The sequence below is a fragment of the Lingula anatina genome, chromosome 1 (assembly GCF_051362555.1).
Source record: "Lingula anatina isolate TDL-2025a chromosome 1, LinAna3.0, whole genome shotgun sequence".
Taxonomy (NCBI): Eukaryota; Metazoa; Brachiopoda; class Lingulata; order Lingulida; family Lingulidae; genus Lingula; species Lingula anatina.
Window position 1 is genome coordinate 18,110,619 of NC_141767.1, and position 20,621 is coordinate 18,131,239.

The window sequence follows — 20,621 nt, forward strand, 5'->3', positions numbered from 1 at the left end:
GTTCAGAGAATGTTTCAATTTTATTTATTAAGGTCTTATAGAAAGGGGTAAATGAGTACCTTATATACAAACTTACACGTAGTACATACACCTTGATGTTTATAGGCTAAAAGAAGTATTTCTGATATTCCAATCTAATCAACAGAAATAATAGATAACCATTAAGATTTCGTTTTTCATATTGTAAATTACTAAAGCAATTGTTACAAAATAGCAGAATCTGACGTCAGCTTGATGCCTTGAATCTTGCAGGTAAAAAAATCAACAGTTTGAAATTAAAATGAAGCAAAATGTTTTCTGTACATTGCTAAAATTACTGTTCACGGTACAACTGTAGTCAATAAAATGTTCAACATCAACTACTTATCAATGCAGCACATTCCAGGAAAATCCAACATGGACTCATACTAATTTTCTAACTCAAGCTTGGATGAAATATACAGTTATGTAAAACTCTTCCCTCTTGGCTAAGGCCTAGTTATAATTGTAGGTCTCCATATTCATATGCCAAGCTCATTAGTCCCCTTCATGACTATTTGAAGACCTAAGAGAGTACAAGAAGATAATAACCTGATGCTGATCGTAATTACATCCAATCTCGATAGTACATGGAGCAAGATGCATAGGAATGGAGCTCTTTGCCACTGTTCCTTCTAATCACAATGAGATGTGAAACCTTCAAGAACTTCCTTTTACAAAACCTGCAACCTTGCAAGAATCATCTTTTTCTGGTGAAGCATCTTTTGTTTTTCTTCTTTCTGAGTCTTCTTTAAGCTTTTCAGGGGGGTCCTGAGAGGATTCAGTGTCATTGTTTTCAGTTTTTTCCTTATTTGTTTCATCCTCTTCACTTTGAAATCCCAGTCCTAAATGCCTCCTTGTTCCTCCCTTTAATTTGTGCTCCATGCCATGCTGAAACTGCTGCTCCAACTCATAGTTAATTTTGTCTACATTCCCTAGTATTGAAAGATTGAATATTAATTAAAAACTATAATTTAATATGAATTTCAGAATGATCAGCCATCCATGAAAAATTTTTTAAAGTAATGTGTTTACAGGAAAACAGATATACTTCAATGCTTCATTGAAAAAAATGCCTGTTTCACGAGTTTAGCACAATTGTGCTCAGCAAATTATTCAATACATGAGCAAAATAAGAATAGCTGAGGGCATACAGAGCACTGTTTAGCTTAACCTGTTTTAAGAAGAAGAGGTGGGGGTAACAAAGAACTGTAACGCTGTGCTGAACAGCCTCTGAAACTATTTGGTCAATAAAAAGAATTTAACCTTATTCAAGCTAATTCAAAGTTAATCCTGCACACTACCTGTTTGTTTGTGTTCTGGCTGGTCTCCAATAACAATTTTACCATGATGCTCTTTCTGTAGAAAAGAAAAAACATATGCATCTGTAAAAATAAATTGTACAAGTAGCCTGTATGTCTCTGCATGTCATTTGCTGTCTCTATCAAGAAGCAAAAAGCTGCACAGTGACACTGATAGTGAAGTAATTGCAAGAATATACTTAGAGGCATCCATTGTTTTTACTTTGCTGCATTCTGTTTTTAATGTTGTTAATTTTTATATGTTTTCTCTTTTTAAGAAGACTTTGATCTATACCTTAGCTGCCCCCATTAACCTTAGGAATTTATTTTTCCTGCCAGCATCTCCTAGATCTGCATGTTCCCAATCATTTGGAGAAGAAACCTGTAGTAAGAAACATTAATAAAGCTTTCAATAAGTCATTACATTAACTTAAATTAGTACTACTAGTAGTACTACTACTGCACAAGCAATTCAACACACTGCAACTGTCTGTACAGTAGTAGTGTGGTGTAATACTAGGTACAGAAATTCAAAAGAGTACATGTACTTACTTGGTCAAAGCGAAGACCACAAAATCTTTAAAGATAAACGCTTCAAATTTTGTTGACACTTTCTAGAGATGTAATTTACAACATAAAGCATAACACTAAGACTGCAACGCACTGAAGAAATCGTATTCAAATTCATAATCATTTTGAGTTGACTTACTTTGTTTGCTATATCCTCTTTTACTTTCTCTGCTGGTCGTTTTTGGCCTTGCTTATCGCTCTTTTCACCATCTTCAGTTGCATGGGTATCTTTCGAAGCCTTAGCTTTATCCGGAGAAGAACTCATCCCACTTATTTATCTTTAAAATTGGCAGAGAATATCATAGAGATACATACAGCGTGCTTTTACTGCGGTCCTACCAATTTAAGCTTTCTTTCTCATTTAAATAATTAGTAACGACTAACAATGGATAAATCTAGATTATTTAATTAAAAATACGCTTAAGAGTAATAAGCCAAAATGTCAAAGGGAAAAACGTTATAAGGGTAACAGGAAGTTTGATAAAATTTCCTCGAAGACTTCCGCATGCGCACCACCTACTTCCTTTCCTCTTTACGGCACCAAGATGGTGAGAAAAGCAATACCGATTCTAAATTAAATCCCCTACCATCGATTTCATTTTAGGGTCAAATGATGTGTAAAAAGGTCTATGTTCAAATTGATCTCTTTGTAATGAATATATTCAAGTATCCTGCCATAGAATAAAATGGATTTTGATATATAATATCTTAATGTGCGTTACCTGATGGATTTCTTGAACTCGGTTTCTTGGTTTTGTGGCAATTATATTATTTGCACGACTTTCAGGTGAATGTGCCTAAGACCCGCAGAACCTTCTGCAAGGGCAAGAAATGCAAAAAGCACACCTTGCACAAAGTGACACAATACAAGAAGGGCAGAGATTCTGTCCACGTCCAAGGTATGTATTTTCTTGACTTGTATTTTTACCATTTCCATATTTATTTTTTAATTTAAAGTTCATGAATTTCATAAGCACTGCACAGTTGTCACCATTCCACTTATTGTTGCATTAACCTTTCTGTTACTTATAACTGAATGAGAGTAGTAAGGCTGTGAGTGTAAGCTCTCACCGTAAGGCCACACTTTTTTATTTTTATGGATGACATCCTCTGGGTACCCCAAAATCGGTGCGAGAGGGCGAAAAAAAAAAAAAAACAGTCCAAAAAAAAAAAAAAACTGCTTAAGTAAAGGAATGCTGTCAGTACACAGCTGGAAACACAAATTTAAAGCAATAATAACTCTTCCTTTGAGATTCAAAAATCCGCATGAAATACATTGTAAAAAACGCATGGAAATATATTCTATTGTATTTTACCACTAAAACGGCCGTTATTGTAGGAAAACTAAAATCTGTGCTTGTCAATAGGGCTTACGATGCCTTTTTTCCGGTCGACAAGTGCATTCGTTGCTAATGACGTAATGGTGTCACGCGGATTCTCGCGTTCATTCGAGACCAAAATAACATGGCGCCAAACGCATTAGTGCAGACGCAGACGTAAGTTGCGAGTTTTTGTACAGTGCGTCGGATAACGAAAAGCCCAGAATGGCACACATTGCGGATATAAATGCATTTTTAACAAAAAGACGAATATATCTCATGAATCTTATATAGTGTTGTTGTTGTCTGCTTTTCCCGCGGTTTTAAGTAGGTCACCAGTGACTTTGCAATGTCAGAGAGAGCTCCGTCAGTTAAAATCTCTTAAGAGATTTTAACAAAAAACCGTACGTTTAGGAAAAAAACCCTGGATTAACTTTGAATGCAGGAATGGGGTCGTTGGCCATTGGTAAGTACGGGAAAATTGCCGTTTTTTCCAGGAAAATCCAATTTTTGGCCAAAACGAAGAGTTATTATGACTTTAACCACAGAAACACGTATCAAACTAACAATATGTCTTTATCCATGCTCTCAAAATATTAAAGCATTGTGAATACTTCGTAGAAATGTAAAAAAAAGTCATGAATTGATATACTTCATATTACCAAATCTATTTAAGGTTATTTCATGCATTCATTAGTACCACCAGCGTGTACGCTGGCGGTACTCATGGTTTTAGTCCCGACCCGTCTCGTACAGCTCCGCCGGCTCATGCGGCTCCTGCGGCTCCTGCGGCTCCGCCGGCTCATGCGGCTCCTGCGGCTCCGCAGGATGGCGTGGGATACAAGTCACCGTTACCGCTTCTCCTCCTAGACTGCAAGAACCTGTGTCCCCATCTCTTGGATTTTGGTCACATATAATCTCAACTTGAACCCCTTGGTTTTTTTGTCTCAGTCGGTGCATTGGCCTGGGCGTGGCACTCGTTATAACGCACCCTTGTCAAAATTTTTGAAAATTCAATGCTAAATATCTCCCATACTGAAGGAATTATGTGAAAAATGTCTACAGATGGCTGACCGAAAGTCATATGTGGAGATTTCAAATATGCCCTTGGATTTGACCTTTGACCTTTATTTCAAGGTCAAACGGGCCAAAATTTTCTAAAAATGGGATTTTTTTGCAAAAAAATTATTATTTTATGCCGATTTTCAGAAACTTCACAGATCTAACTTATAATATTATGGACAGGTGTTACCCTTAGGGTCTTCTTTCATCTTCGTGAGTTTGGGGTCAATCAGTGCATTTTCACGGGCGTAGTGGCCATTAGATGCCAAAACTGAAAACTCTCTCAAATTCTGGAACTGTTAATGCCAGAGACCTCTTGTTTTTTTCATTTTGAAGAGCTTGTCAAGCACAACACTGAAGGTGGTGTCCGTTTTTTGTTTTCGATACGGCTTACGCATTGTACTATATCGACAGTTCAACATCCAATATTTAGTGGTGAAAATAAAATGTGAAATACTACAAAATTAGCAGAGATATGCCCATAGTTACTATTGAACTTGAATAGGAAGTCATATACTTGTAATCTATCTGACCTTGAAATTGACCTTTGACCTACTTTTTATGATGAACTGCACTTAGCAAGTTTTCTGATTTTTATATCTCGAAAACTGGCAAAGATATGCCCATAGTTACTGTTGAACTTGAATAGGAAGTCATATACTGGCAATCTAACTGTGATCCTGAAATTGACCTCTGACCTACTTTACACCATGAACTGAACTTTACAAATTTTCTAGCCCTTATATCTCTTAAACTGGCAAAGATACGCCCATAGCTACTGTTGAACTTGAGTAGGAAGTCATACACTGGCAATCTTACTGTGACCTTTAAATTGTCCTCTGACCTACTTTTCACCATGAACTGAACCTTGCAAATTTTTGTTCCCTTTTATCTCCAAAACTGGCAGAGATAGGTCCATAGTTACTATTGAACTTGAATAGGAAGTCATATACTGGCAATCTAGGAGTGACCTTTAAATTGACCTTTGACCTAAATTTCATCATGAATTGAACTTTGCAAATTTTGGTTCCCTTTTATTTCCAAAACTGGCAGAGATAGGTCTATAGTTACTATTGAAGTTGAATAGGAAGTCACATACTGGCAATTTATCTGTGACCTTGAAATTAACCTTTGACCTACTTTTCACCATAAACTGAACTTTGCAACTTGTTTAATGCTTATACTTTCAAAACTGGCAAAGATATGCCCATAGTTACTATTGAACTTGAATAGGAAGTCATATACTGGCAATTCACTGTGACCTTAAAATTAACCTTTGACCTACTTTTTACCATGAACTGAACTTTGCAAATTTCCATTCCCTTTTATCTCCAAAACTGGCAGAGAAAGGTCCATAGTTACTATTGAACTTGAATAGGAAGTAATACACTGGCAATCTAACTGTGACCTTGAAATTGACCCTTGACCTAATTTTTATGATGAACTGCTTTTTGCATGTTTTCTGGCCTTTAAATCTGCAAAACTTGAAAAGAAATGCCTATGGTTACTATTGAACTTGAATAGAAATTCATATACTATGATGTTGAAATTGACTTTGACCTACTTTTTCACCATGAACTGAGCTTTGCATATTTTCTTGCTCCTCATATCTTCAAAACTAGCAGAGATGTGCCCGGTGTTGCCCCTAGGTTTTCTCTTTTGTCAGCATATATGCACCACTGACAACACATTTTAAGGAAAACCAATAGGCCTTTTGTCTAGAGAATCACAGGAGTGATCAATGGTAGGAAAATGCAGGTCAGTTCGAAAATCTGCTTGATTGTACCATTTTTATTCATATTTTTTGGCATATTTTGAGAACTCTTGTTGATTGCATTTTATAGAGCTTGTCAAGCACAATACTGGTGATGGTGTCCCTTTTTTTGGGGGGGGGGGTTTCCATACGAATGCGCTTACTCCAGCTGGTGGTACAATATCCGGAGGCGGTATCGCCTCTCTGATCCTCTAGTTTGGTATAGCAATCAATAAAACAAATATCAATCAAACAGTGCGTCTTTATTTGTATTCTCAGAATATTAAAACATTTTGAACACTTCACAGAAATGTTTAAAAAATGATGCAAAGATATGCTTAATACTACCAAATCTATTAAAGGTCATTTCAGACGATGCCATTTTGTCAACTTCAACTCACACGAAGCAGCTAAACTGTCAGGTGGCCTGTCCGACCTTCAGCCCACCAAATACCTCGACGCCCTTGTCGACCCTTTTTTCACTACAGAAAACCTGGTATTAATGTGCTGCTTTATACAGAATGTCACAGAAATGTTTCGGCCGCCTCCAGCCTTTCGCACAATTGTAAAAAGGTGATATCTCCATGCCCAATATCAATGGCATACCAATCCAAAACGATGGCGCCCGTTCTCTTGATGACTTTTATTGTTGTGTAATTTGAAAGTAATCCTAGAGATGAATTTGACAGCAAAGTGGCCGCATTTCCTCGTGGCGAAAATACGCATGCGCAGAAAGCTCATTTCCTTGCAAATTCAATAACAACGTTTGCGACAACCGACTTCGTTGGGGCCCGAGGGGGGGGGCTTTTTTTTTTTTTTTTTTTTTTTTTTTTTTTTTTTTTTTTTTTGGAGAACGGGCGAAAATCCGTGCGCGCGCAGGATGTCATCCATAAAATTAAAAAAGTGTGGCCTAAACCAAATTGAATAGTATCCAGTTTCTAGAAGTTATATATATGGTAACTTGGATGTAATGCAGGTTTAATCAAAATTGGGGTTTGTCTGTGGATGTGGGCGTTCATTGGGACCCCCTACACAAGTGCTATATATACTACAGTGGATAAATTTTTGTTTTAAATGCAATTTCATTAAGGTGAGCATTGCTGCAGCTGTGTGCATCTTTAAGCTTCAGCATTGTTCTGATATCTGTCAGCTTCAGTTTAGAATCTCTAGATTTGCAAGCTGATGGACTTCAGCTACATTTAATTCTAGTTCACTGTGTTTTGTTGTGGTTTATTATGTATCTGAAAACTGGTGCTTGGCATAGGGGACTAACATCTTCTGAGGGCAAGATTGATAAAGCATTGGGTCTGAAATTCAAGATGGACATTTGTATCTGATATTGTTTATGGATATTTCAGGTAAAAGAAGATACGACAGGAAACAGAGTGGTTATGGTGGTCAAACGAAGCCTATTTTCCACAAAAAGGTGATTAAAACAAAGTTATCTAAAGAACAAATTAATTATCAATCTGTTACATGCAAGCAGTCCTTGGTGATTGGTGGAATGTGTTGTTAGTTGTGCTACAATGTCTTCTAATTCTGTAAATTGACAGTATTTACATTCATGGAGAGTGTTTTATTTTTCTGCTTACGTGCAGTTTAAGTAAGAACTTTTCTGATAGTTTTTGCAAGTCTTGGAAGGGAAAGGTATTTCATGGTTTAAAAATAGCACCATGAGTGTTCACGAAAAACACATTTAACTTAACTACATGTTTTAACAATATATTGTTATTACTGTCTGACCTGTATATCAGTAATATTAAATTAACAAATGATCGTTTCAGGCAAAAACTACAAAGAAGGTTGTACTGCGTATGGAGTGCACAGACTGCAGATATAAGAAACAAATCTCAATTAAGAGATGTAAACACTTTGAACTTGGAGGAGACAGGAAGAAGAAGGTAGGAAAATTTAGTCAGCAGCAAGTTGCATCATTAAAAAATTGTCAGCAGCAAGTCTTGCCCCGGAGAGCCGTCCAGCCCTCATTTGGAAGGTGCTTAGCCTCAAAAGCTGGCCTATATTTCCAAAAAAGGCTGGATGGCTTACAAAATTCATAAGTGGGTTGGAAGTGCTTGCTTTAGTTGGACTCCCTGTAAATCGATTACCAAATTACAGATTCACACTTTGGACTACTTGTACCCCAAATCCTGGGGGGAACCCCTGGTCAGCAGTGAAAGAACCTTTTGCCAAAGAAAAAAAAAGCTGCAGCACTTTTCACACCATGCAATATAATTATCTGTGAGGATATACAAGTAGACTGGTCCTAACATGTTATTATGATTACTTGGTATTGCAATGAGAAATGGTTGGGCTCCATCAATTTAGGCGACTCTTTACAGCGTTTCAATTCAGATAATTCGCAATGTAAAAAGGGCCTACCTTTTGGCTTGATAATTATAAGAAATTATTAAAACAGGGAGTAATTATTTATTTATTTATGATTATCATTATTTTGTATTTAAAAACAGACATCTTGTTCCAAATGAGTTTGCTTTGATTAAAATTTGAAATGGAATCAAATTTGCTGGGAGAAGCATTACATTTATCCAGATAAATGTTGTATTTTAAATGACTGATTTCGCTTTTTCTTTCTTTTTAGGGCCAGATGGTGCAGTTCTAAATTCATGTCGATTCCTGTATTTAAGACCATCTTTGTATATTAAAGTGAAAAAATATTGAACATGAAGTACAAAAATATTTTGTTATTATTTGTACATGTGAGTTATTCATTGAGTAGGCAAAAATTTTACTATAAATGGAAACAAACTACACCACGACATATGGCTGTTGATTTTGTTCCAAGATGTTCTACTAATTGTCCAACTGCATGAGTCTACATAAAAAGCCAACTGTCAAATAGTTAAATCGTAACTTAACTTTAAAGGCAGCTGTTGTAACACCAATGTATAACATAAAGAACAAATAATGAAATTTAAAATCCATTACCGTAAAATATAAATAATATATTGTTCATTAACATACTAATACACAAGTTCGAAAAGTTCTTAACAAAAATTAAAGGTATATCAATTCATTGCACTTTGACAAATGTGTTAAATGAAATATTTAGTTTTCACAGGTTTATTTTTAAAAAAGGGGAAGGTAGCAAACTTTTTGATACATCTTTTGTGCATTTCTAAGATCTTGTTAAAGTAATGTCCTTTTCCCTCAGAAGTACCAACTGTATACCAAATGGTGCCAATTTAATACTTGGGTGCAGATTATTCAAAACTTCTTCACTACAGTCCCATGCCTACTTTCCTTTCTTCACTTCTGTTGCCTGCTGGTGTGCCTGTGCACATGTGATGTATGGCAAACACTTCATGTGGAAAACTGGGCATTCAACCTCCATGTTTAGTCCTAAAAGAACATATCTGTAAGGTGATTTTTAGAAAAATATCAAAGTCTACTTAATACAAACAAAATTAGCAGAGTATGTTCCACCTTCAAGAGGTAAAGCAAGACTTCACCACGTTAACAAAATTATCCAATATTTGACAAATGCCAAAACTATCTCCACAAAATGCAGACAAAAAAAAAAAAAAAAATTAAGATGCAAATGGTTGATCTGGTGCAAGTAAAATCTTTTGTTTAAACTTCTACAAATAAAATATTATCACAAAAAATAATGTACTTTGAAGAAGGGAAAGGTTGAGTCATCTTTTAACAGCAATGAAAAGGGGGTAAGAGGGGTAACTAAACTTCATGATATAAAAGTATGCTGAAACTAAACTTCATTGCATTTAGATTATAAATTGCCAATCTTGCCTTTTGTTTTTCATTTGAGATTACTTTCTTCCAACAGTTAATAAACCAAAGAGTATTTCTATAAGAAATGTTCCAAAAATCTGTCTGTTGTATACCTGTTTTAAGATTTCTGAAAGTAAAGGTTCCCCTCATATTCCCTGTGGGTGTGGCAAAGGAACAACAGCTTGTGTAAGAGTAGATGGCCTTGGGGCGCATTATTGGGTACTCCCCTGGAGTGGAGAGAGAGAGAATATGGACAAATAACACAACTTGCAGAGAATGGGAAACTACCTCTGAGCATAAAGTGGATGCTTTTGGGATCATTCTTGAAATACCCTTGGATCATTGGCAACACCTGTCTAAAGATGCTCATTCCAAAATTTAAAAAAAAAAAAAAAAAAAAGCTAATGGAAAAGAGTACAACATTGTCTCTGCATCCATCCATCATTGGTAATTTCCCAATCTCAGAAAGCTTTTCAATCATCTCCAGGACATTTTAGTACCTGTTTTCAAATTCCTCATTCTGAAATGTCCCTTCATGTTACCATACGTGGTACCAAAGGAAGTGCTACTAGTCCAGGAGAAACTGGAGCCAGGACGCATGATTGGGTAGTGACCTAGGTGCCAGTATAGCAAAGGTGAGTGCCTTTGTAATGAAGACTCATTTATTCAAGACAAGCCTCTGCATGATACATTTACAAAAATTTCCATTCCATTAATTTTGTGGAAACTTGACCTGTAATCAATGAAGTTGCATACTGAGAAATGTTTCCATTCAAGCTTGAAGGACCTCAGCAAGCTGTCTTCATATTTTCATCACTGGGAGCCAATTTAATACTTCAGCCAGCAGTGGAGCAAACCAAACGTATTTGCCTCCTTGTGTGTGTGTGAGCTAATTCTAATCAAGTCATAACAAAACAGGTTTTCTATATCTTTGAAAATTTGAAGACCTTTACTTCATTTTCACTCATTTCTATTTACGTTATGAATAAGTGCATTTAGTTACTATCGGTTACTTTTCTGTTCTGACAAATATTTATCTTTTACATTTTAGTTGCTGTCATCAGTTAATTAACATTTACCTACCCACTACTCCAGGTCCATCAACTCTCTCCTCATTTCCTTCCTCATTGGTGATAATCCAGTGCCGTGTCTCTAGCTGACAAGATTCCTGTGGATCTTCATCTTCTGCCATGGACATGCTATAAATAAAATCAAGATACTGTTACACCCCATTCTCATAGATTAGATCGACCTACATTGGATCGACCTAACTACCTGGGGGTTCATGCTAAATAGCTGTCAGCCGGGCGGACACGAAAGTTAATTACCCCTTAAAGCTTGTAGTAGGCGGGGACGGACACTTAAGGGGGATTATCTGACAGTAATCTAGTGAGACTCCCCGCGGTGATAGATCGATCTAAAAGTTGTGAGAACAGAGCCTTAAATACGAAAGTGCATGCAAAGATAAATTATTAATTTACATTACTCAATCATGATTCTAGTATTCTGCTTTTTTTAAAAAACTTCTTTATGAAAAAGTATTGTCCTCCCTCAGCAACATTTATTTAATCAAGATAATTCACAAAGCATATTCAATATTACCAAAACTTACGTGATATAATAGACAAAGAAGAAGTGAGGTGGGTTAATTGTGCTGAGCTCTGGCATGAAGGCAGTGGCAACTGTTACTTGGATACCACTGGTGACAGCAATACAGGAAGGCTCACGATATAACCTGCAATCAACAACAGTTAATGATGTGATTATTCAGACAGCTGTTTCTTAGACTGCTTTAGTGACACCCAACAAGGAAGGAGATTTTTACATTCCAAATGAAATAAATAATAGTGGGCAAACATGAGCACTGTATGCATTCAGATTGGTTAAGGTGAGTAACTATAATAATAAGACTAAATTTTAGTTATATCAGTTATGGGTGTATTTTAAATTAATGATTCACCAGTCTGCAGCTTAAAGAGATTCATTTCAAAGTGTTATATTTTTATTTCTGTAATGACTTAACACATAAAATGACTGGTAAATGTTATAATTTAAGTCACCTGTAAATCTGCCCATTCACAACTGAGAATGTATTTCTCTCCAAATCCTGTGCATATGATATAAACCAATCCTCAAAGGAATTCCCTTTAAAGCAGAATATGTAAGTTTTTTGCATTATAAGGATTTACCAGGCTATATTCCTTTTTTCATGCAAAAATCTAACAATAACTTACTAAATAAAATATATAAATTCATACTATTATTAGACATAATATTCTCAATTGATGTTACAACTCGTTAGCTATCAGAATCTGTACACAAAGCATACAGCAACAACCTCATGTTTTACACCAATCACACTGTTACAACTTATCTATATATCTATCTGTCCCATAGTCTGATGACCTTAGGGGCACAACAGACGAACTGGCAACCAATACAATACAACTAATACATTCATAATTAACACATAAATACACACATGTATAGTTATGCAAATACAGCAGTTCATTAAATAACATGCAGACCTGATATAAAGAAATCCATGGCAGAATTATTTGAAAGGAGCATATTGTCAGGTGTAGGATAGACCACCTGACCATAACCAAGACCGCCGTCTTCCGATAGCACCAGTAACTGAGCCACGTGTGTGAAAGGGCACAGTGTGATAGGCATCATGAACTTTAGGTCCCCATGATCCTAAGACATAAAAACATGAATGTACTCCCTAATGTGCAAAAAGCAAACACAAGAGTGAGAAATGTATCCTTTATTTTACTCATACAAATCAGATAAATGCTTATAATATTATCTTGGACAAATAGGCCAACATAGCCTTTGCTCATTGTATTTTATTTTATCATAAATATGACCATCTCTTACATTTTTTATTTCATCAAATTCTTGAAAGACTTTGCCAGTTTTCATCAAGACATGATATCTATTGGTCAGTTTTGCCTTTATTTATTTTCATTTGGTTTTACTCACCTGATAGTTGTTGGTTGCTGTCCGCAGATCCAGAAGCTCTTGTGTTCTGACATGACTAGCAATCTTAACAGTCCCCATCAGCCTTCAGGGATATGAAAATATTTCAAAAGAACATATAAAAAAGTTCTATAGTCACCCCATCTATTACTGAAAGAGAAGTAACATATCACAAACAAAAAGAAGATACATTTACAAAAGGGCCATGCACAGATATTTTCAGACTGATAATTTTTTGATTGAATAGATCTTTGTATTTTAATTATACACCAAATGCGCAATACTATTTGCATGAAAAAATATTTTCTCCAAAAAAAGTGTACATATCAAAAATCAGTAATTAATATTATTAACAATTAGTGTATCAGGGAGTATTAAAATGGTCTTGGGTTGATTTTGTTGATGTGCAAGTCATGGTACTTTGTTTGGTGTTGAAGTGTGAAAGGTTGGAATTGCACTCTACCCATGTGTTATAAGAGACTGTCCATTATGAATTCTGTGGGAACATCTGAATGCATCTGGTAGGTTCTGATGAATTCTGTTCTCTGCTTCTGTTAAAACCTCCTCGGAAACACCACCTGTAAGCATGATGCAAAGATACTCACATTAAACAAAAAGGTACACTCCCCTTTAAAATTTAGACTGATCAAATTAAATTTGAAATAAAAATAAATATGTAAATAACAACTATCTGAAGAGGTCCTTGAAGCTTTTAAATGTACCTCGAATTAATAAGGTAAAATTTACTTTTGAGCAATTACTAATAACTTTTGCTATTCCATCACAGCTAGACAAGTTGAAGATACTAAAACCACATGGAAAAATAATAAAAACAGCTGTAACAATGTGAATGACTGATCACTAGCTATGTGACTTCTATCTCAGTAATGTCTACTTCATTTTGGAAAGTTAAGGTTGACAACAATTACTAAGTTATGTCTTTAAGTGTTTGCATATACTCATATTGTGTACATACATTGGATTGAACTATATATCTTTGGACATGATTTTTCGATGAAGTTTTCAATATTTGTCCAAGCTTTTTTTATTTTCCTGTAGCAGTTTACATATCGCCCATAGTCTTTGTACCATGCTACAAAATGTTGTTTCCAGTCACTAACACTGTTTGAACTAAAAAACAAAGATTTATAGAAATCATAACAATCATAACAAAAATGTAAAGGTTATGATGTAAAGAAAAGGAATTAAATCCTCTTAAGTGCTTTACTGCAAACTTTGTCTATGGCTAAGCTCAATTTACTATTTAAAAATTATTAGATACTTATATACACTCCAACTCTAGATTATGGAACATTTCCACATTATGGAACAAACACAAAGGTCTGCTAAAATGTATTTAATGTGCAATGCCAAGGTGGGATTATACACTGCATGCTAGGAAAAAGAGTGAACCTCTGTGTTCGTTTCATAATTTGGTGTCATTCCAGAATCCAGGGTAAGAGTCTAGTAGAAAGAAATTATGTAGATGTTATAAATTATATTAAAACATAAAAACATCATAAGTGAATGATTCTCACTTTGTCTCTAGCCAGTAAAACTGACATAATCTTTTCCAATGAACGTTGTTTTCAGCAACTGCATGAAGCCGATGGCATGCTCTACAGCAACTAAAAATAACATAAAAGTAATAATATAATTATCATGACTTAATTCCTTACTTTCTATCCAACAACCCATCAGACTTCAGTAGCGCCCCCTCAAGTATGTTCATGAGCCTGGGCAGCTGTGAATAACATTGAACGAAAATGTTATAACGCTCTTTAAACTACGCACACAATTAGCAATACATACTGAAAGGTTGGAGCTACATTCCACAACTTTGTACATGATACGGTTATTCAATTTGTGTCAGCTGCTTGGACCAAGTCTTGTTGTTACCAGGACATTTGGCTATTATTAATATAACCAGCATTGGATTTAAATCTGACGACTTCTATAAACCATTTGGACAAAGTATGCCATGTACCTGACCAAGTCCTTATAATCCAGGTATGAGAAAATGTGATTTAAAGGATCATCTGGAATATTGTTTAGATTTACGGGCGCTGCCATCTTGAATCTCCGAATTTGCGCGAAAAGAGCCGAGGCATTTAACTGCAAACTCTAACTTTGGTATTTTAGATTGACAATTGATTGTGATACAGTGACCGGCTTTATTAGGGATTTAGGGTTATTTTGCTATTTTTCTTGCACTCTGCTTCGACCAGATATTACCTGGTTTACCGTCGACAGTCGGCGGAAACACATGCACCGCCATCTTGTTTTGTGTTTGTGGTGTCCTGTGTGTTTGTCTCTACGTTATCAGGTAAGTTTGCATATTACTTCTTACTTTTTGTCAACAGCAAAATTAGAACAGATTCCTTTTTCATGTAAGATAATCCCCTAATTGTTTGTCTGTAGCGTTATCATTTTTTGCATAAATAGCACGATATATAAAGTAGAACCAGCTGTCGGAGAGGATCGGAGCAGAGCATATGGCCGCTAAAAATAGCAGCCGATTGTAGCGCGAAGTCCATGGATTTGTGGTTTTATATATCTTGAGAGTTTTTGACACATTTCACAGTGTAGCATATGAAAATGGCATCAGCAAAGTAGCTTGTATTGCTTAAATGTTATTTTGATTTGTAAAATGCTATGCTTTGGTCTATAATTTATATACTGTCGTGCGTTGTTGTGTTGACATTGACAGAGTAGACTGGTTACTATTTTCAATATTTAGTCGACAGTTAATTCACTGAGAGTTAAGCTGATAGTTTTGTGGGTTAGAAACCGTACTTTGCAGTTGTTATCAGATGCTGTAAGGTTGCAGCCTGTTGTTAATCAATTGATTTCTGATAAAGAAATGTGGTGCTATATGGATTGCATAATAACCTGTGACCCAGAAGAACAGGTGCACTGGCAGCGGATTTGCATAATAGGCCAGCTTAGTTTTTCCCAACCTTAACACAGCATTTGCTGTCACCATGAACATTATATACTAATGCAAGGATATAATATGAAAGTCCAGTAGCAGCTGATATCTCGCTTGGCAGTGCATGCCATCTCGCACTCTAGGATTAGGTTAAATATCAAAATGTACATAGCACATTAGTGGCAAAGGGCACTCTGTCTATAATGAGAAAAAATAATGAATATATTCAGTCAGCAGTTAATACATGCAGAAAGTCTGTACACCTTTGATAGAGAGGCAGTTCATTATTTTCTGTTTCCATGAATCTATTCCCATAAATCAGATACTTCTGGTCTCTATAATCAGGAGCTATCAGTGTCTAATGACTGTGATTCCTATGATGTCTGATAATGATGAGCGTGGACTAATGGAAAATCCTTTCAGATAGAAATATCAATATGGAATATGTATTGATTTTGAATTAGAACAATTCAGTGGAAGTGGTGTTCTCCATGCTGTGGAACAAAAGAATGATGCACATTGTCACGTGCATAATCTACCTATGTGTGTTGGATGATTGATGATATTAATTTCTCCACAGAAGTGCTATTATTACCAAGGTTTATTGTCTCTCAAGCTAATATTGAGTTAAGCATTGACAGAAAATGATTTCCCCATATGTATTGAACAGCTTAATGCTACACTGTTGGATTCAGAATTAATGATTTAAACTCTTGTGTAATGAGGGTAAATTGTGTTTAACTCCTAGATAGTTGAGTGACAATATGGAGATCGAGATCTAATTAATGGGACTAGATATATGTAAACCATGATGTACAAGTTGTTTCTATTATATTCTGATGCTTATAAAATGTATGGTTCTCCACACTTTTTTCTCCTGCCTGGATGATAGTTTCCCACCAAGTGCTGTTTTGTATGGATGCAGAAGTCAATAATGCCAGCATAAATGTAATTATTTCTAGGCAGCACAGGTGACTTTCAAATAATAGGAAAAATTCATACAAATCAGCAGCTTTGATAAGATCGTGATTTAAGTACAAATAAAATATTTATTTTGATTGTTCCAACAAACGGATGATAACCTTCATATGATTTGAGTGGAAGACAACAGAGCTGATAAGTATTTTCTGTAGGTTTTCATTGATTTCATCTCATACTTTTGAAATCAACTTGTTGATAAGGCAGCTGGTTTTAAGAAGCATAGTGTCGAATACGTGGTGGGCTAGCAAAAAGCTTGCTGCTGGCTTCTAAAGGTGACTTCCCAAGGTCCATCAGGTATAGGATTATCATTTGTATGTCTCAGCAGGTGAGAGGGGGAGATAAGCTGCCTGAACAGCAGCAGCAGCCTTTATATTATTGCCTCCTCCTCCAGGTAGACTATTAATCTCCTTATAGACAGCACAAGTCTTTACCAGTATCCCTTGGGAGCATTTCCTGGCCATTAGAAACAGGTTAGAATACAGCGAAGTTCTGTCAAGTCACGGACCAAAAAGATAACATATATTCGCAGTAAATGCTGGGACTGCAGGTACAAGGAGCGTATTGGCCTGCCGCACGCAAGCTTTATTGTGATACTAGGGAATATGCATTATGAATTCATGGAAGGTGGTTGTTAAACAATGCCTTCTTGTTTTATGTTTGATGATATCTTTATGCAGGTTGTCTTCATAATCTGCACTGCCTATCCATTGGTCTGGCACAGGGCCTGAAAAAAAAACCCAAACAGGCAGCCATTGTCAGAGGATATGATGATTCACCAAGTCATTTACCTGTCCATATTTTTGGCACATGCGACCAATTGTTAAATGCCCTTTAGAAGCACAAAAGATGTTGCAGGGGGCTTGTATTACCAGTTTGAAGCAAGTTTGAGTTTAATGGTTGTAGAACATTCAAACCTCTTCGGCATTGAAGGCGGAGGTAAAGCACATTAAAGCCAAGGTGTAGTGTGGGTAGAAATGTCAAGCATTAGGCCAGTGCTGCCAGGAATTAATTCTTGAAGAGACGGTTAAGTTTGCAAGAGCACAGTAGTGCACTATCATCCAGGAGAATGAAAAGAGCAGGGGTTGCCCTTGGGAATGGATTAACCTTCTCCTGCATTGGATTACCAGCAACTCAGAAGGGGATACCTACACCTTGCAAGCTCAAGAAGTACAGTACCAAGCCTTTCTAGCACTATTGCTTAGCAGCACACGTAGTAGTAGTCTTAGTAGTACTAGTAGCCTGAGAAGTCAGAAACGACAGAATTTCTCATGGTAGAAGCTGTGTGAGTGTTTGGAGAATGAAGTCCCCAGCATGTGTGCATTGAAGGACTTTAATGGGACTGGAAACGGAATTTATGGGTTTAAAATACATTTTCAAGTATTGATGCACTTTCCACATGCTCTTTTAACTTTGATGATGTTTATGGCGTAGGACTTGAAAACCACTGACTGTGTTTTCTATGCCTGTTTACTGAGTTTAAGAAAATAATTTAATGCTGAATATTTAGTTTGAGTGTGCCCTACTGATTGTCAGTGAATTATTCTTAATGTATTGTCAGCATGAAGTAAAATATAGTAACATGGAAGGGTGAGCATTGTTATACATTATGGAGATGACATAAAGTTAATACTGGAGGAAGTTTAGTGCTCCTGTGGTCTGAACTTTGACCATTTAACTCTATGATTTTACTCTGACCATTGGTAATGTTTGACCAGCGTTCATGCAGAGAACTCTATTTTCCTAAGCCTCTGTACCTGCTGTTCTCACTGTTTCAATTAGTTTTCTGGCACTGAAGCCAGTGTAGTTGTAGGGTACAGAGGAACAGTGCTGCACAGGGATGCATTGAGATTTGCTCTTTAAGTCTCATGTTAGTGTGACTGGGTTAGAATAACAGGGGCAGCAGTGTGGTTGGGTGCCCTATGCACTGCCCTATGGCCACAGTCCAGTGGGTAGGTGCTGCTGTTACATAACCACAGCACTCCAACAGCAGGTGGCCAGACTAAGCTTGATTTAAATATCAATTAAATGTATGTATGGATAGTTCACACACTGAGCTTTTCAGTGTATTTGTGGTCTCATGGTATTACTGGTATAGAAAAGTGGTGTAGATTAATTCTGATAGAAAAGGGAATCTGTAAAATTACACCATTGGGTAGATTTGCTTCAGGGTACTGTGAAAGGTTAGGAGAAGCATGGTGTAATTGAGCTTCTTAATGTTTAGAAATGGAATGGGTCAGATCATGTCAAATATCTATCCAATCCATTAGGGATCCATATATCCAATCTTTTATGAAAGCAGTTTGATGTCAGACTGAACAACACAATATCTTCAAAACACTTCTCTTTTTTAACCAGAGCATAAGCTTGAAGCGACAGCAGAAATTAAAGTAAATCTGTCGGGATCCATTAGCCTGGATGATTTTAACAAGGCTGAACTTATGCTTTGTCCATTGATGTAGTTGAAAACAAGAATTTTTTTATTTCAAAGTTAAATTTAAGATTCAAGATAAGTGGTCAAGTTTGGTAAGTTGGTGATGGATGTTTTTTAAAGGGGAGGTTTCCAGACAAAATACATTATTCAGATGATATCAAAGGATTTGAAAAAAAAAAACCTAATTTATTTTTAATTTAATTTTATAAAAAACTAGGATGGGTTCTCATTGTCTGTGTAAGAATAGTGTGGCCCTTGTATGAATAGTGTATGTCTGAGGGAGTTATGGGTCTTTGTGTCTGGGCAGCATGGGGTGTCGGAAATGGGGCAATCTCACCTGCGGTAATCAGAAGACATACAGATAAACGGCTCAAGATAGCACTGGCAAAACTTGAGATGTTTGCTCCAATAACTTTTGGAGGTCTGTGTCAATCAATGAGAGGACCAGGGGCAGTTAGGGGTCACTGGTTTTCAGCTGAAGCTGTTTTATAGATGAGATGTTGTGAGAGGTAATAATCTGCCAATAATTTGTGATCTGATGACCTTTTTTCAAAGTGAATATAAAGCCAATGGAGCAGGCATTGTGGAACGGGGAAATAAGAGCACACTTGAATTTATAGGAGTTGACAGTTAAGAGGGAGCTGCATAATGCAGGATAACTGTATTCAAAATTGAAGATATTTCTGGTCGTTGCTGGAGAAGCCTCAAGTATGTATTTATGCCTCTGGTTGCTTCTCATCTTAGCAAGATATCTGGGCATCAGTGTTGATCCGCTCTCTGATGTTAGCTAGTAGATGTTTGGACCTACTGGTTGTTGCACAGCATCTGCTCTTCTCTTTGATGCCTGCATGGTGTAGTTAACCTGTACCCAGAGGTATATCTACTCAGACACTTAATGCTAGATAATCATATCGAAAATTGAAAAAACCCTCAGATTTGGCTAGTTAAGCCTGGCATGCATGTAGGCCTCCTGACTGTAGTGTGACTGTCTGCTGTGTTGGTTCTGTGATGCTGTTGATGCATGCATTATCTTCACTCCACCTGCTGAGAGGCACTTGGCTTCTGTGTTGCCTGCACTTCAGGTGTGCAGCTACAATATCTTGTGCCACCATGTGAAGTTGAGAGGGTTTGCTTCTAACACTGAGCAGTGTTGAGGGAACACGTGTGGAAAGGGGTGATTGGATTGTTTCTGTATTGCTGTTTTGAAATGGTCCTTGTTATTACACAGTGTCTACCAAATTTTTCTGTTACTTTTCTGGAAAGGGTCCATTCCTAGATGCTGAACAATTTCTGCATTATTTTGTACTGAACAACTTAACCCTTAGTTATCTATTATTAAATAAATGTTGCTTAAGCAAACTGTCACTTATAGACCGTCAATAAAAACAGAAATTACAAAACCTATTTAAACAGCAGCTGATGTTTGTCCAAGCTAAGTACTGTAAGCTAAAAACTGGGGTGAAAAAGTAGACACATTATTTCCACTGGCAACTTTATCCAGCTTACAGGTCAGCATTCA

General features: G+C 36.4%; 4 protein-coding genes across 31 annotated transcripts in view; 2 read left to right on the plus strand and 2 right to left on the minus strand.

Moving 5' to 3' along the window:
• Position 1: 1 nt before the first annotated feature.
• On the minus strand, positions 2-2,305 carry LOC106153987 (small acidic protein). Its single transcript, XM_013528153.2, has 4 exons — positions 2,029-2,305; positions 1,615-1,701; positions 1,323-1,377; positions 2-953 (listed from the first exon to the last, which is right to left on the minus strand). Exons 1-4 carry the CDS (start codon positions 2,152-2,154, stop codon positions 679-681), a joined length of 543 nt encoding a protein of 180 aa, XP_013383607.1. The 5' UTR covers positions 2,155-2,305; the 3' UTR covers positions 2-678.
• Positions 2,306-2,334: 29 nt separating this feature from the next.
• On the plus strand, positions 2,335-8,709 carry LOC106153988 (uncharacterized). Its single transcript, XM_013528154.2, has 5 exons — positions 2,335-2,437; positions 2,677-2,788; positions 7,382-7,449; positions 7,808-7,924; positions 8,623-8,709. The coding sequence occupies exons 1-5, from the start codon at positions 2,435-2,437 to the stop codon at positions 8,641-8,643; spliced, it is 321 nt and encodes a 106-aa protein (XP_013383608.1). The 5' UTR covers positions 2,335-2,434; the 3' UTR covers positions 8,644-8,709.
• On the minus strand, positions 6,268-14,871 carry LOC106153991 (F-box only protein 3). 6 transcript variants are annotated; one of them, XM_087001953.1, is made up of 12 exons: positions 14,746-14,871; positions 14,297-14,386; positions 13,735-13,889; positions 13,222-13,336; positions 12,762-12,843; positions 12,302-12,473; positions 11,834-11,918; positions 11,386-11,508; positions 10,857-10,972; positions 10,274-10,387; positions 9,887-10,000; positions 6,268-9,383 (listed from the first exon to the last, which is right to left on the minus strand). In XM_087001953.1, exons 1-12 carry the CDS (start codon positions 14,829-14,831, stop codon positions 9,277-9,279), a joined length of 1,359 nt encoding a protein of 452 aa, XP_086858079.1. In that variant the 5' UTR covers positions 14,832-14,871; the 3' UTR covers positions 6,268-9,276. The 6 variants fall into 6 exon arrangements, with proteins under 6 accessions (XP_086858079.1, XP_086858080.1, XP_013383631.2 ...); XM_087001954.1 differs by having other exon boundaries at positions 6,268-9,397; XM_013528177.2 differs by lacking the exon at positions 10,274-10,387.
• A 32-nt stretch (positions 14,872-14,903) lies between these two features.
• The window catches only part of LOC106153989 (CUGBP Elav-like family member 1), a 35,690-nt gene continuing 29,972 nt past the window's right edge, over positions 14,904-20,621 (plus strand). For 3 of the 23 annotated variants that reach the window (XM_013528157.3, XM_013528161.3, XM_013528164.3), the window contains exon 1: positions 17,306-17,838. In XM_013528157.3, the coding sequence (XP_013383611.1) occupies positions 17,738-17,838 (101 nt within the window). In that variant the 5' untranslated portion in view covers positions 17,306-17,737. Of the gene's footprint in view, positions 15,085-17,019; positions 17,839-20,621 lie in introns of those variants that run through there. The other 20 variants (XM_013528159.3, XM_013528163.3, XM_013528172.2 and 17 more) reach the window with 15 other exon arrangements.